Here is a 17,196-nt window from a genome sequence, read left to right as displayed (position 1 = left end):
AAATATCATTTTATTATGATATGGCATGCAACTTTTATATCATTTTATTAAATAAAAAGAAAACTTCAGATTTTTGCTACTTCTGTCATTACGGCAGTAGAAAAATTAGAGGAATCCTGACCAATCATATTATACTGAAAATTTTCACAATATAGTTCAAATATTCCTTCTCTTTCATTCAGCTTTGTGCTCCCATTCTCTAAGATACGGCCTAATAGGTGCTTAATAATTTCTTATTGATGCCTGAATTAATTTTTCAATTAGTGCAATATGGGATCCCATTTATTTCTTTAGTAATATCACCCTATTTTTTATTTTTATCAAAACAATAATGTCCATGAGGCTAGAGAACTTATCCCCAGCACCAGCACAGCTCCCGGCTACGCATTTGTTTAATAAATGAATAAATGAAAGCCATGCATAGCCAATATAAACTAAAATCCTTCCCTCTGAATTACTAAGCTTCATCCTTTGCAACTGATGGTGAACCTAAATGAGAGTTTTAAATATATTTCTCTGGAACTTTATCTTATAAATACACTGCGTTCCCCTGTCCAGTTTGTTCTGAATGCTGTTCTTCCAGTTCTGAATGAGAAACAAAACCTTGCTCCTGAGTCTTCATCCAGAGTATAGGAAGAAATGCCCACTAGAGCCATTCTTATCGATTTAAAAGTTCAACCCTTTGAAGGTCTGCTGTACAGAAATTCCTGTGCACAAAATCCTGTGGAGGACAGTCTCCACATAGGCATTCATGCCCCTTCAGCTCTGGACTTTTTATTCTAATACTGAGGGCCCAGGGCACACAATTCGTGCACTCGGGGGGGGGGGGCGGCCCCTCAGCCTGGACTGCACCCTCTAGCAGTCCCAAGAGCCCTGAGGGATGTACAACTGATGGTTTAGGCCTGCAGGGAGTGGGCCTAAGCTAGCAGTCAGACATCCTTAGCACTACTGTGGAGGTAGGAGAGACCCCCACCATGGCCGCTGCACTCACCAGCCATGAGCCCAGCTTCTGGCTGAGCAGCACTCCCCTTGTGGTCAGTGCACATCATAGCAACCAGTCATTCTGCCATTCAGCTAATTTGCACATTAGCCTTTTATTATATAGGATGTATAGCTCCTGGCCCTCTGGATAGAGGCACTTTCCAGTCCTATTGGCAGTCATCTAGATTGTGGGATTCCTACCAGGAGCCCTTTTCATTATCCAGGGGATGGTTTGGCTAAAAGATCCTTTTCTTCTTGCAGATCATTCAGGATCCTTCTGTTTTCTTCTATATCCAATCCCAGATAAAGTCAGCTACTTTCTTTCTGAGTATGTAACTGATTCAGGTATACAATCTAAGCAGTTTGTCTTTGCTGACTTCATTCTATTAATCGGGGAGATTTGTAATTATATTGCTTTTCTCAGAACTTTACCCTTACAGAGTTCATAAAAGAAGGTATTCATTTGACAAAATGAAGCCCCCTGTAAGGATTTCTCAGGCTAGAATTCATATTGTATGGCATCACCCACTGGTAAAGAGTGGTATTGCAAGGCACCTCCTCTTGGCCATTGATACACTAGTGCTCCCTTATCCACAATTTTGCTTTCATTGTTATCCATGGTCAACAACAGTCCAAAAATATTAAATAAAAAGGTCCATAACCAAGCAAGCCATATGTTTTATTTTATATTTTTTTACTTTTTAAAAATATATTTTATTGATTTTTTTTTTTTTCAGAGAGGAAGGGAGAGGGATAGAAAGTTAGAAACATGGATGAGAGAGAAACATCAATCAGCTGCCTCCTTCTGAGGATGTGCTCACAATCACGGTACATGCCCTTGACCGTAATTGAACCTGGGACCTTTTAGTCCACACAAGCCAATGCTTTATTCACTGAGCCAAACCAGTTAGGGCTATTTCATATTTTTAAACATGGAGGAATAGAGAGGAAGAAAGCTAGAAAAATCAATGATGAGAGAGAATCTTTGATTGGCTGCCTCCTGCCGGGATTGAACCTTCATCCCAGGCATATACCCTGATCAGAATCGAACTGTGACCTCCCTGGTTCATAGGTCGATGCTCAACTACTGAGCCACACTGGCTGGGAAGGTTTTAAATTGCACTTTGTTCTGAGAAGCGTAATAAAACCTCACACCGTCCCACTCCATCCCACCTAGGATGTGGTCATCCTTTTGTCCAGCATTTCCACGCTGTACATACAGTACAATAAGGTAATTAAAGAGAGCCCACATTCACCATTCCTATAACTTTTATTACAGTACTGTGGCCCGAGGCATGAAATTCATCCCATTTAAACTCTGGGGAGGGAGGGTATGTATGAGAGGGAGGGAGGAGGGCAAAAAAAAAATCAATAAAATATATTTTAAAAAATAAATAAATAAATAAATAAAATAAAAACATAAAAAAAATCAGACGTTACAAAAGGTTGAGAAGCACTGCTTTAGAGGATCTCTGTACTCAATTTGGAATACCCAAATAAATCCTTTGATTCAAAAAAATAAATAAATAAATAAAATAAAAGGGAGTTAATTAGCCTAAGCCGGTTTGGCTCAGTGGTAGAGCGTCGGTCTGCAGATGGAAAGGTCCCAGGTTCGATACCGGTCAAGGGTATGTACAGCTGTCGATGTTTCTCTCTTGTCGATGTTTCTAGCTCTCTATCTCTCTCCCTTTCTCTCTGTTAAAAATCAATAAAATATATTTCAAAAAATAAAAGGGGGTTAATTAGAGGAAATATTTTAATATTGCTATTTGCCCTTCCTCTTTAATAGAAGTGTCATAGATGAAAGAAAATCAGTAAAATGTATATGGAAATCTTTCTTCTGTCAGAGTCTGGACCACACTGCGGTACCCGAATTCAAGTCCCCGCCCACCTGTGGCACCTCAACATCATGTGAGACCCAGACCCAGCCGGCCCCACCTCCATTGGGCAAGATCCAGATCCAGCCAGCCCCACCCTTGTCACGCCCCGCCAGGCGGGGGGGGGGGGGCGAGGGTTGCAGCCTCAGGTCCCTTAGCCTGGTGTCAGGGCAGGGGGCGCACCTTGAGATCCCCCATCAAACCCCACCAGGCTGGGAGCATGGCCTGAGGTTCCCCAGCCCAGGCCAGGGTGGGGGGCATGCCTTGAGGTCCCTCATCAAGCCCCACCAGGTGGGGGATGCAGCCTGAGATTCCCCCATCAAGCCCTGCCAGGCAGGGGACATGGCCTGACATTTCTCATCAAGCCAAGTCTGGTGGGGGGCACAGCTTCAGGTCCCCCGTCAAGCCCTGCTGGGGGGAGGGGGGGGGAGAAAGGGGATGTGGTGAAGCCTGAGATCCCCTGGCCTGGTCTGGGGCAGGGGCACAGCCTCAGGACTCCTGTCAAGCCCCACCTGATGGGGGTGTGCAGCCTCAGGTCCCCTGTCCCAGGCCAGCGCCACACAGCCTCAGATCCCTGAGATAGGCTTGTTAAGGTTCATTGCAGGAACTCGGCCTCTGCTGGGGGTGCAGACATCTTGTGTTAGAGAAACCCTACCTCCGCTGTGGGTACAGTCATCTTGTGTTAGCCCCCACCCCCTACCCCTGCTGTGGGCACCTCCATCTTTGTGATGGCATGGTGGCCAATTTGCATATTCCCTCTTTATTAGATAAAACATTGTTATCATTGTTCTGTTTATTAGTTACTGCTATTAATCCTTTGCTGTGTCTAATTTATAAATTAAACTTTAACATAGATATGTATAGGAAAAATTAATATATAGTACATTGGATCACTGAAAAATGTATCCACATACTTTAAGTAATTATAAAGGCAGTGATTATTAAAATGCATTTCATTTTCAAAGTTGAGCTATCCGCTGTTAAAGGGTGTATGCTTTCTGAGGGGACACCCTGTATGTAAGGTTCAGCACTATCCATGTTTCCAGGCATCCACTTGGGGGTCTTGGAATGTATCCCCCACAGATAAAAGTGAGCTCCTGTGTTTAAAAATTCCAATACTTGGAAAATGTAAAGTGAAGGGGAAATCTATAGACACAGGAGAGATTTCAGGGAGGAAGCTATGAAAGATAAGAAACTTAAGAACTGTGAAAATATCACGTTGTTCAGAGAATGAGCCTAAAAAGGCCAACTTAACACTTCTCTGGACAAACGTCTCCAATTGAGAATGTGGATGGATTCTTCCCCAGGGAATTCTATTGCTTATTCTAAACGGAAGCCAATGGAAAAACAGGCTGGGCTCCAACGCTGCTCACCCAGGGCCCACCTGCAAGCAGACACCGGTATGTTTCCTCTTTGCTGTTGCATCTGCACTATCCTAGCAACACCTCAGATCCTGGGGGACTGAGGCTCACGTGGCAGGCTCAGGACCCAGGTTCAGGGCCCTGGAGTACACGGAGACTACCAGACAGGCATCACCCTCTCTGTCCACATAAGAAACGTCCAACCTGTAGAGGGTTTATATGACTTTACTAGTATTTGAGCCAAACTGACAGTAATTTCAGGGAAGTAGGAGTAAGGCCTCACATGCTCTGAAGAATGACAGTTTCCTATTCCTTTTATACATTTGGAATTAAGCAAGGAAGTAAGGAAGATTAAATTAAGGGGGAGAGGGGAAGCAAGACAGGGATTGGATTAGAAGACAGTTAACAAGATTAGGTGCTCTCTCAGGGGTGCATATTCTTCTGAGGGGTCTGAAAGATGAGGCATTTCAAAGGTGTGTTAAGCTAGATGCAGAGAGACAATGGATAGGGCTTGTTAAGGCAAAGGTCCAGCTTTTACTAGGAAAGCTATAGGTCTCCTCAACGTGGTAGCCTGGTTCCTGGCTCCCTCTCTCAAGGCTGCCTTGAGTTTCTGTTGAGATAACGGAGAGGACGCACTTTGGGAACCGAAACTTGTCATTGGGAAGTGGGGGAGATTAGGGATAACTGAGCATCCCGCTTTCTGATCGGGTGGGAGAAAGTTTCTCTGCCCTTCCGGCCTCACCTACTTTACTCCAAGGGCCATATGAGGAGTGGCATGGAGGTGTGGGGATGGGGGAAAAGGGCTGTGGTCCTTTCTCTCACTGAAGGATCCTGAATCCTGCCAATCCTGCCTGACAGCGTTCACACACTCAGCACCGGTTCCTGTTTAACTGTTGGCTTCCCTCACCAGGTGCACCTTCCTGGAGACAGTGTTGGCGTGACGTGTTCCTCGCACTCCTTGAGCTTGGGGCAGAATTCGGGACATGTAGGTGCTCAGTGAGTTAAATGCTTTTTGTTTCAACAATGAAAAATAACATGTGTGAAGATCTCAGAGCCTGTGACAAGAGTCACAATTTCTTGCTGGAGATCAGCATCCCTCAGAGGTCATTCTTCACACTCGCGATGCCTTCACCAACAAAATCACAGGTTGAGCATCAGCCTATGAACCAGGAGGATTTGGGTCAGGGCACATGCCCAGGTTGTGGCTGGATCCCCAATGTGGGGCATGCAGGAGGCAGCTGATCAATGATTCTATCTCATCATTGATCTCTCTCTCTCTCTCTCTCTCTCTCTCTCTCTCTCTCTCTCTCTCTCTCTCCCTGACATCAATAAAAATATTTTTTTTAAATCGCAGAATTTGGGAGTGCTGGGGGCCCGTTCTTTCAGGTGAAAAAACCAAGGTTTGGAGAGTGAAGTGGCTGCCCAAACTCACCCACCTAGAATGGTGGCGGAGCTAGAATGACCAACCATTCTGGTCAGCGTGGGACTGAAGGATTTCTAGGGACACGGGACTTTCAGCGCTAACTAGGGGCGGTCCCGGCAAGCCAGGGAGGCGAGGGCTGGGGCCGCATCCTAGGGATCCTTCTTGCTCAGCTTCCAGTCCCTCCGCCCTTTACGGGGGAGAAAAACGGTCCAGGGTGAAACTCCAGCCGCCGCCGCCGCCACCACCACCGTCCACTCCGCCCGCGCCACCAGGCGGCCCCCACCGGCCAAGGATCCTGGAAGCGCCTCCCCTGCGCGCTCCCCGAGGTGCCCGGAGCCGGGGGCGCGGGCGCAGGGACCGCGGCGGCACAAAGGGGCCTGGCCGCGGCAGTTTTGAAAATACCGAGGAAGTTGATCTGGGCCCGGGCCCAAGGAGTGACGACGAGGGAGGAGGGAGCGAGGGAGGGCGGGCGCGCGGGGACCGGGCGCCGCAGAGCTCGCCGGCCTCCAGCGGGGCGCGCGGGCGGCGGGATGGGCGGCGGGCGCGGCGGCCCCGGGCTGCGACCCCGCGCTCCCTCCCCCCGGCGCGCCGCCTCCGCGGCCCCGCGCTCCAGCAGGACGGCGGCTCCCGGCCCGGCGCCCGCAGGCGGCGCGTAGGGCGCGATCGGTGCCCCTGGAGGAGCCGCCGGCTTCATCTCGGTCCCCCCGGCTCCATCCCGGTCCCCCCGCAGCGAGGGCCGCCCGTAGCAAGGGCCTTCCGAGGCCCCCCGGCACCAGGGACCATGAAAGGTAAGTGGTGTGTGCGCTCGGGTCCCCTGGCGAGATCCTGCGGACCCACCGCGCCCAGGCGTGGCTGGGGGTGTGTGGGGGGAGTCCCCAACCCTCTTGCGGAAGGCACTGGGAGGACAGCCATCCAGAGGAAGGGGAGAAGAACATGGAGAAAGTTCAGGCAGCCCTGTCCCGTTCATGGCTCTAGCCCTAAAAAAAAAACAAAACGGTTTTAAATTCCAAAGAGGTTCCTGATCTCTTTAACGGGCAGCGCATGAAGATGTCCCCAGTCTCCAGCCTCTAGCAGTGCAAAGCCCTCCCCCAGGAGGTCCATCCATCTCGGGGGCTCCTGCAGCCCCACTAGCCTCTGTCCTGCGCTAGGCCAGGGCTCTCCTCCCCAGTTCCAACCCCTTCTTCAGAGAGCCCTGTGGGAGTCCCAACCCGAACCCTGGCTGCCCTGTCCTGCCCTCTGACCTCCTGGGAACCAAGCAGCTAGAGAAGATAAGCGGTCTGGGCCTGAGCTGTGCCCAGGGCTGTGGGTCATCAGAGGGTGGCCTTTCCCGCCAGTTTTTGGAATGGAAACAAGGACCATCTTTGGTTCCAGGTGCCTAGCTTTCCCAGGACCTGGGAAAGCGCTTGGTCTTCAGGCTCAGGGAGAAGCAGGCTACTAAGGGACAGGGAACCGTCAGTGTTGCTTCGTGCTGTCTCCCGTTTTTCATTCATCCTCCCATCGCACCCAGCGCAGATGCCTGTGCTCCTAGCAGTGAGAACTCTCTGCCTGTGATCCTCCTCTACACCCTCAGGGCTTGACACTACACCCTCAGGCCGTGCTGAAGAAGCGGCGGTTGGTCTCTTTAACATGTAGAGGTCTGAGGCTTCTCTGCTTGAATACAGTCTCCGTAGTTGAGGAAACTGAGGTCCAATCAGGTGGGACCAGCTTCGCAGGTACACAACCTGTGCATCCCTACCAGGCCCTGGGTTTGGAAGGCCTTGTCCTGGGTTAATGCGCTGCTGTCACTGTCTTGAAATTCTCTCTCTCTCTCTCTCTCTCTCTCTCTATATATATATATATATATATATATATATATATATATATATTTTTTTTTTTTTTTTTTTTTTTTTTTTTTTAACAAGGGACCCCCATACTTTCTTTTTGCCCTGAGCCCAGAAAATAATGTCGCTGGTCCTATGGACAGGAGTGAGGACTTGCTTACGATTCACAGCGGGGCAGGGGGAGTAGAGCCGGGGCTGCTGACTTCCAGGCCCGAGAGCTTCCTTCCTTCCTTGTGGCCTCTGGTCCCTCTGTCCTTCCCAATGGCCTCACCATGTCTTGGGCAGTTGGCAATGAGGCAAGTTATAATCAACCCCAGGGAGTTTGAGTGGCAGCAAGGAGGAACCTCACCCAGGAGCAATACACTCTTCTGTCAGCCACAGGGGGCAGGTCATTACCCAGAAGCCTTCGGGAAGGTCTTACACCACATGTCCCCCCAGGCCCAGAGCCCACGCTGCTCTCAGCCTTAATGAGGATGCTGAGATGCTGCACATTCTCAGCGTGGTTTGGCTGGGCCGACATCCCCTTCAGTGGAGGAGACACCCGGCTCCCACAGAAGAGGGAGTCAGAAACACATGCCCCAGCTTTCGGAAACTCAGCAAGGCGCTTCTTCTCTGTGTGGAGGAGAAAGGAGCTGGCCTGCCAATATTTAGAGGAGGTTCCTGAGGAGGATCACATGAAATCAGTCATGTTATCAGCTACCGGGGTCCTGCTGGCCTGGAGGCTGGGAGTCCCAGAAAGAAGTCCAATGCCTGCCCCTCTCACCTCCCATTTCCGCTCTCAACCAAGAGCCTCCCCACGAGGGACCCGATTCCTGCCCACGAAGGCCTTCGGGCAGCTCTCCTGTGTCTCCTCCCGTCTCCAGGAAACCTGCCTGTGACCTCCCATCACAGACCGGGGACCGGGCTGCAGAGCTTTGGGGGAAGCTGAGGGGTGATGCCTCTCGCACGCGCCCTGCAGGGGCTTCCCTCATCCTCTCCGGGAGCCAGGCATTGCCGCCACCTCCGCCCGCCTGAGGTGGAAAAGGCAGGGCAGACAGCAAATATTTGGCCTTTGCGGAGTGTGAAAAATCAGGAATTTTTTTTCACCCACATGGAAAAAGTAAAGTGCCCAGCAGAGCAGAGCAGCCGCTTCCAGAGCAGCCCTTCCCCGGGGCCCTGCTTCCCAGGCTCCACCAGGGCCGCTCGGACCCGAGAAGGACAGCTGTTGACAAAGATTTACCGCCCCCACTCAGAGCCAAACACAGTGATGTGATGTTTTTTGGGGGGGAGAGGGGAGTTGGCGGAGATGGTTCTTAAACAAGAAAACACGTTCTCTGAGGAACCCTGCCACCAGTGGCGGGGGGCCAGGGCTGCCTCTGCCAGCCAAGCTGTTTCCACCCCGAGGCCCCTCCTGCCTGCTTGCCTGCCTGCCTGCCCGCCCGCCTGCCCGCCAGGCCCCCCAGGCAGATGCAAGCTGGTACCTGGCCCCAGGTGTGGCCCCTCTCACGCCTGAAGGCCACACAGCTGCCTCCAGCCCCTTGGGATGAGCCCACCTCGGAGCTTCCCTCTGACTTGTCGGAGCCAGGAAGGGCCACCTGTGGGGTTGTTTTCACAGCTCTGATGAGAGCGTGCTGTGACAGGAGCCCTCCCAGCTATAGGAGCCGCAGACACAGCCTGGCCCTGCGTTCAGTGTTTCTCTCTGGGTCTGGTCTCCTGGGTGTCCCTGATGCCCGTGACTCAGCCCAGGAGCAGCTCTGGGCCTGAGTACCAACCACTTGGGCAGCAGAGATGGCTGGACAGAGAGCAGGCTGGAAGCAGGCCTGCTGCATGCGCCACTCGTTGCCCTCAGGAGACGTGTCCTCAGCTGCCATGGACCGGGCAGAGACACGCCCACTGTTCCCCAAGCTGGGGAGGAACAGCCCCTCCCCACGAATCAGGGAGAGAACCCACTCCCTGTGGGCAAAGGACAGGCAGGGGGAGGAAGCGGCGGTGAAAGACAGCAGTGTGATCCCAGGAAAATCCACTCGCAGCTCAGTGAGGGGAGGTTTTATCCTCTCATGAGTGGGCAGACTGCATCCTCTTTGGAAGCCTGACCTCCATCGCCAGGCCTTGGGGCGCTAGAAGGAGCCTGAGACTAGAAGAGAAGGAGCTGATGTGGCACAAATGTAAAGACCCACCCAATGGCCCAAATCAGGAGGGGGGGAGGAGCTTAGATGTTGGAGATCAGCTTCAAAGTCTCAGACACACACACACACACACACCACACACACACACACAGTTGGTCACCTTGTCATCCAACTGGGGTAATTTTAATCACTGAAGACTCACACCCATGGCTAATTTTGGAGAGAGAGGAAAAGGAATTATTTCTCTCAGTAGATGTTGGTGGATAGCTTGGCAGTTTTCATGCACAGGCAGCTGTGCTGGGTGTTAACACTGGCAACTACAGGAACATGAGAGACTGTGCCAGTCGTATCTACACTGCCATGCGAATTATGCTTAATTTAGCAAGTGTGTGAGTGTGTGTGTGTGTGTGGCACTGCTGAAGCCTGTGGTTAGGCCTAGCTCTGTCATAGACTCGCTTTATAACTACGATGAAGTCATTGATACTCCCTGCCCTCCAGTCTCCTTATTTGCAAGTAGACTGGCTGATCTTTGAGGTTCTTTCTAGCTAATGTTCTACTCTATTGTTTTTCCTTCTGTGAGGGCACACACACACACACACACACACACACAATTTAGAACTATAAAGCCCACAGTGTAGTATAAGCATGTGAGTTTCATGAGCATGGGGTCTCTGCCTGCCTCTTTCCTGCCTCAGTCCTGCACAGAGCCTGGCACATAGGAAGTGTCCACCTCATTCGTTCAGAGGGTACATCTGAGTCTTCCACCGGGCTGGAATCCATGGTATCCCCAGACTCTAATGTAGATATGCAGTGAAGGTTCATGCTTCTATGTAACACACATTCATTGACCAACTGCTAAATGCCAGGGTTTGTATGTTCATGTATTTTTAATGTCCAAGAAAGATATAAAGAAGAGCTCAGTCATTGCTCTTTCTCTCAAGGAGCTTACCCTTTGCTAGGACACTTAAGATTTGTGTCCAAATCATTAAAATAAAAAAGACTAAATGTGGTTAAGTGTCCTAAGAGAGGCAGTTTGGGACTGTATCTCCTCCTTTGCTGGATGTGTCTGGTTCATCTATGAACTCCTTGGTTCTTACTGGGCAGCCATTCTTTGAACAGTCTTGCCCAATTTCATAGCTTTGCCATGGGAATAGGCTGATGGTACCAGATTTACCTCTTTGAGCTCCAGTCATCTTTCCAACAGTGTCTGAACATCTCCAGATGCACACCTGCAGACACCTCTTTCAAGACTCAGATGAGATCCCTGTATAGCCACCTGAATCCAAGCTAACATACTGGTTATTCTGGGATGTTGTCTCACATTTTTCAGTCAACAAAAATGTACTGAGTACCTGCTTTTGGGAAGGAAGCATGCAAGTTTAAAGGCAAACCAGGATAGTCCCTACCCTCAAGCAGAGACTAGACATTCACTCTTAAGAAAATCAGTTAATTGCCCAGCTGTGTGGTTCAGTGGTTGAACATCAACCTATGAACCAGAAGGTCACAGTTTGATTTCTGGTCAGGGGCACATGCTCGGTTTTGAGCTCGATTCCCAGTAGGGGACGTGCAGGAAGCAGCCCATCCATTATTTTCATCATTGATGTTTCTATTTCTCCCTCTCTGAAATCAATAAAAATATATTTTTTTAAATTTAGCAATAGAACATAGGTGTCTTTCCTGGGCAATAAATATGAGGCTGCTTTATATTTTTCAATGGTTGCATACTATTCCATAGCACAACTTTACAACAATTTATTTAACCAATCCTTTATCAATGGGCTTCCGAGTTACTTACATTTTTTCTCAGGTGTATCGTGGCCTCTAGAGATAATTTTGATACATCCATCTAAGCCTGTTTGAATATGTATTCCCTGAGGGGAGGAAATTCTTAGAAGGGGGATTGTTGAGTCAAAGCGCGTGCTCATTCCAATTGTGGGGATGAGTGCCACGCTGGGCTCCACGTTACAGAGGGCCCGTTCCCACACACCTTTGCCTGCACTGGGTTTGAAGCGAAACAGCTGGAGGGAGTTAGGGGAAGGGGGAGAGTTTAAACCTAACAGTTTTGGTCTTTTGAGGAAGGGAGGAGGTGAGCTCATCTTTGGAGAATGGGGTGGGCTGAGAAGAGGAGGAATGTGGAGGGAGGATCCAGATGGCAGCACTTGGCTGAGGCCAAACCCACACCACGCTCTGACATGCTTTCCCCAGACTGGGTTTTCCCAGCACAGAGCACGGGCTGAGGAGAGCCAGGCACAGGGGCAGGACAAGAAGCCTAAGGCTCAGGGGAGCTGAAGCTAATCCTGGGGGCTTGGCTGCTAGCCTGGCTGAGGTGCAGCCTGTAAGGGCTTAGTGAAGCTCGGGTCAGGAAAAGCAGCGGGAGAGGCAGGAGAAAGGTGCTGAGATGGGGCAGGCAGTTGATGCCCAGCCCCGCACTTCAGAGGGTGGTCAGGCTGAGCTGCGGCCACTGAACCTACAGACTTATAGACTCCAGGTCAGGAGACCTCGGGTCCAGAGGCATTCAACATAACATTGCTCCATTAAAGATGAGGGTGGGAGACAGGATGATGACATAATCCAGCCCAGGCGAGGCATTATCCAGAACAGTGTTTCCTGTATTCAGGAGGTGTACCTCTGAGTACCATTTCCATGGGATTTCATAGATCACTGTTTTAAAGAATGGCAGGAAGCTCTATGGTCAAGTAAGTCTGAGAAACATCGAATTAGATAAAGATTGAAATGGGCTTATTTTTTTTTTGAAGGACCATGTTAGTGTACTGCTGTGAGTTTCTGAGATGGTGAAAGAGTATGCAGCATTTTCCAGATGTACTTGATCCAAGAACCCTTTTCAGGAAGAGTATTTTGGAACTAGTGTTCTGCAGGATGCGATTTAGAAAACGGGTTTGTTCAAAGTTGGAAATTGGTCCTGAACGTGACAGGTCTTGGGAAAGGGAGACGAATGATGGCAGCAATTCCAGGAGGACGGAATGATCCTGAGATCATTTTCCAAGTATCATTTCCCTTCCTACCATTTCCCAAGTATTTACTGTGTGGCAGGCACTTTGCGTCTTATCACCTCATCAGCTTTTCCCACAGCTCCGTCAAGTAGGTGGCATTCCCATTGTGTTCGCACATGGAGCTCAGAGAAGGGAAGGGAAGCCCCTATATGAGAGAGAGCATGAACCTCAAGTGGTGAGCATAGACATCAAGACTCCTCCCACCCTCCCATCCCACAGATTAGAAGGTTTGGGGGGCGGTGGCGGTGGGGGGAGGGGGAGGATTTGCTCTCTGCACAGAGACCAGTGTGTCTGCGATGGGGAAGGGTTGGGATCTGTTGCACTGAGTGAATAGCCTGGGGTCTCTTCTCAACTAGAGGCCACACTACCCCTTGAATGAGCACTTAGTCATGGGGTGGCCACTTGGAGTTATCACAGGGGCCAAGGATTGCCACTGGCAGTTGCGGGGCTGGGCATCAACTGCCTGCGTGGTGTGGGAATATCCTGTCTTGTGAAGAACTGTGCCACCCAAATGCCACGAGTGCTGCAGTTAGGAATACAGGGGGCAGGGAAGGGGAGGAAAGTCAGTTGGGACGGAGGGGGAATGTGCCCACAAACTCTGTGGTTACCAGGAACACAGCAAGTGGAAGGCAGCACTCAGCGGGAGGCCGTGGGCTGGCCCGGGTGCAGACAGAGATGGGGGGGAGAGGGGCGAGGAAATGCCTGTCCCAGGTCATCAGATGTGGAGCTTAGGGGGTGAAGGAGCAGAAAGGAGACCAGTGTTCCAGGGAAGCAGATCCCGACAACTTGTTGAGCAGGAGAATTTGAAAAGGAAGGACCAGACGCGTTAGAGGCCCAGCGGGCAGACCGATTCCCGTCCCAGTATAGATGCACGCACAAAGGAAGCCTCTGGGGAGGGTAATAGCAGGAGGGTTCTAATGAAAACAATTCCGCAACCTTAATTATAGCATTCTGCAGCCTTAGACCATAGCTATTCTGCAGTTTTAAATATAGCATTGGCTCCTGAGAAGGCTCTCCCATCTTTAGTTTCACAGACCCAATTGGCTGTTTTTGAAAACCCACTCTGTGAACTCAGTAGAAGATAATCATCCAAACATGTTCCTTGAAGTTCCCAGAGAAAGACCTTTTATTCAGTTCCTCGAATCTCTGCCCGCTTTGCTGACTCCGCGGGAAGATGGCAGGAAGGCTGAGGAGTGAATGAAGGCCACGGTTTTGGTCAACCGAGAGAGAGCTGGCGTCGCCGACCGCAGTTGAGTTAGCAGTCGGTTGGCGTGTCCCAGCCCTTTTCCCGAAGGAGAGGTGAACCCAGCTCAACCCCCGCCGAGTCAGCAGTCACGCCGCGCTGTGTGCCAACCCATGCACCGTCCCTCTGGCCTTCCACGTGGCTCGGGGAGCGGCGGCCTGAGGACTGAGGAGTTCCTCTTGCAGCCGTCCCGGTGTTTGAGTTGGATGGCATGACCTTCGTGTGAGAGGAACAGAGGCTCTTTCACATCCCCAGCGGTTGCCGCTGCTTTTTGAGTCTGAGCGTACAACGCTGGCTCCGGAGGCGGTTTTATTGATTGATTTTTTTTTTTTTAAAGACGCTGCCTATGATTGGGGTAGGAATTGCTAGATGAAGAGTGGGGCCTGGCTGTGTCGGTGGCAGGTACTTCGTGGGCCTGGCTTCTTTAGTGCAGGGACCAGGATGCTCCCCGTGACACCTCTTGAGGCCAGTGGAGCAGGGAGGCGGAAGCTGGCTGGTAGGATCTTAGGTATTTGCTACTCAGAGCAGCAAGCTGTCCAAAGCTTGTCCTCACTTTGTCCCAAGAAAGGGGCTGTCCCAAAGTCCAGGCTTCCCTGGTGTCCTTGCCCAAGCTCCTTCCTCCTGTCACAAGAGTCTTAATCTGGGATCGGCAAAATGAAAAAAGGAAGAATGAGAGTCAGAGACACAGACACAGACAGAGACAGAGACAAAAGGCAACAGACAAAAGGCAATAGCCTCTCTTCGACACCCGTGGCCTGCAATGCAGCGACTTCTCCACACACCTGGCCACCCCTAATGTGTGAAGCCCAGGCGCCCCTCACTGTCCAGCGGGTCAGAAGTCCTCTGTTACCCGTGGACAATTTATGTGGGGCACTGGGAAGGACCAGGGCCTTATTTTGGAGGGCCATAAAAACACCAGGGGTATTCTAAGATAATTAACTAGGACACTAATGAAACCCTCCCTCCCTCCAAAAAACAACAAGAACACACAGCAAACAAATACTACAACACAGAGGAGGCCTTTGAGCTGTAGGAGAGGAGTATTGTGTCCCTTGCTCTAGTTCTGAGAAAGGGAGGAGAAGCAGATCCTAAAGTTTGCTTCACCTCCCCCACCCCATCCCCCATTTATTCCTTTTCAGTGTAAACATTAGGCCCCTGGTGCTCATTTTTAAAAATTAAAAAAAAAAAAAAAAAAAAAGCAAAACATGTTTTTCTTGATTTTAGAGAGAAAGGAAGGGAGAGAAAGAGAGAGAGAGAGAAAGACATCTGTTGCCTCCTGCACGCTGCCTACTAGGGATCAAAATCACAACTTGGGCATGTGCCTTGACCGGGAATCGAACTGGCAACCTCTTAGCGCATAGGATGATGCTCAACCAACTGAGTCACACTGACCAGGGCTTAATTTAAACCTCTACTGCTCTAAGCCTTTGCATCTCAATGCATCAGTACATCCCAACACTCCTTAGCCATGGAGAACTCTCTAAGAATAAGCCATCTTTAAAACACATTATAAGTATTTATCTTTATATTTGAATAAGAATTGGCCCTTAATGGAAACACCAGAAGTTGATAATTAACTAAGGATGCAGGCCTTCTCAAAGGGCCAGTAAGCCCATCTGTTTGGAACACCCGCTCTGTGGCCAGCCCCGTGCGGAGGGAAGACTTCCTGACCTCAAGGAGATGACCAACTGTGGGAGGCCAGACATGTAAACAGATGCCAGGCCTGGTGGGAAGGGCTTTGCCCGGCTCTGGCCTGTCTGAGTTGGGCATGTGCAATTCTGCAAGCACTCTGTATGTGTGTCTGCATCTTGCTTCAGACATTTACGAACCACTCGCTGGCGGACAGGTCCCTGACCTCTCTGAGACTTTGTAACATGACAGGTGGGTTCTGTGACTTACAGGTTCCCACGCCCCTCGACATAAGGAAGATCCAAACCTGTAGAGAGTGTTCATGAGTTTATTGGAGCCAAACTGATGACAATTGCTAGGAAGCAAAATCTCAACAGATTGAGAAAAATGCTCCCGCTTTATAGCTTATAGTCCAAGGAAGAAACATAAGGGAGTTACATGAAATTCACTGGTGGTAGTTTAGGGAGGAATCTCTGAGATTGGGTAAAGAGAGACACCTACTTCTTCTACATTGGTGGGTGCGAATAGTTCATTTACAGCGATAGGAATGGTAAGTGGGGAACAAGATAACCAGGAGGGTCCTGTGGTCTCTGCCCTGGGGCTGGCTGTGTCCTGAGGGATCCAGAAAAAAAGGGTTCACTTTTACATCCCAAGTGTATGTTACCTTAGATGCAAAAAGACAATAGGCGGGTTCACTAAGGTAGAGATTGACCTTTGAGAAGGAAGCTACAGACCGAGGATGTGACCACCTGCCATACTCGCTTTTAGTTGGGCATTTTTGTTACGAAGCGAGTCCCCAAGAGATGGACCACCGGAGCCAATTTGATTAAGCATGCTAGAATTTATTACAGATTCGAATCTGGACTCAAACCATGGCTGACGCAGCAGCCGGTAAACACCCAGGTAAGAGCCCTGATGGAGGGGCAGTCCCTCCAGAGCGCTCACACAAAAACACAGACAAACACACACCTACCGCGGCCAGTCAGGCTCTCCGGAATGGGGGTCCCTCATGGTCCTGGCTGGGGATTCCAGTCATGATCCCCAAGGACCACCAGGGAGCCGAGTCCGATGCAATAAACAAAAGAGCCATCTCTATGCTAGCATGGGCTGTCCCACTCATGCCGGCAGCATGGCGGGGAAGAGAGCGAATATCGCCTAGTCCAGGGGTTTTACTCAGGTCGGTGATGTCACTGCCTCGGCTAACCCTGATTGGCCCCTCAGGACTAAATTCTAAAGACTGGGGACGGCCCGCAGGGTTGGTTCCCAGTCACACCCTGCTTGACATTGGAATGTGGCCCTATCTTGCCCATAATACAAAAGCAGAACTAAAGGTTATCTACAGTTTCTACCCCTGAAGCTACTGAGTCAGTGGGAGTCAATCTCCTGCAACTACCCTATTGTTTAAGCAAGCAATTGAAGGTAGAAGTCAGATAGCAAGGTTAAAATTCAAACAGCAGTTTTTACCCAAGTATGAGTGCTACCATATTTCAATTATTATGTTCAGATCATCCTATGCAATTACTTTTTTTTTTTTTAATTCCTCACTTGAGGGTATTTTTCCTTTGATCTTTAAAGAGAGAGAAATGTCAATGTGAGAGAAACACATCAATTGGTCGCCTCCCGTACATGCCCCGACCAGGGCCCGGGCCAGGGAGGAGCCCGCCACCGAGGTACTGACTGGAGTCAAACCCCTGGACCCTTCAGTCCGCAGGCTGATGCTCTATCCACTGAGCCAAACCAGCTAGT

The 17,196-nt window shown here is 50.2% G+C and overlaps 1 protein-coding gene across 1 annotated transcript in view; it reads left to right on the top strand.

Moving 5' to 3' along the window:
* Positions 1-5,964: 5,964 nt before the first annotated feature.
* SCARA3 (scavenger receptor class A member 3) overlaps positions 5,965-17,196 on the top strand; it is a 32,453-nt gene continuing 21,221 nt past the window's right edge. The window contains exon 1 of the mRNA XM_036423944.2: positions 5,965-6,430. Coding sequence (XP_036279837.1) covers positions 6,424-6,430 — 7 coding nt within the window. The 5' untranslated portion in view covers positions 5,965-6,423. The remainder of the gene's footprint in view (positions 6,431-17,196) is intronic.

This window comes from Pipistrellus kuhlii, unplaced genomic scaffold (assembly GCF_014108245.1).
Source record: "Pipistrellus kuhlii isolate mPipKuh1 unplaced genomic scaffold, mPipKuh1.p scaffold_m20_p_8, whole genome shotgun sequence".
In the NCBI taxonomy this organism is placed as follows: Eukaryota; Metazoa; Chordata; class Mammalia; order Chiroptera; family Vespertilionidae; genus Pipistrellus; species Pipistrellus kuhlii.
The sequence above is the reverse complement of the archived record's forward strand: the minus strand, read 5'-3'. Positions and strand labels throughout refer to the sequence as shown.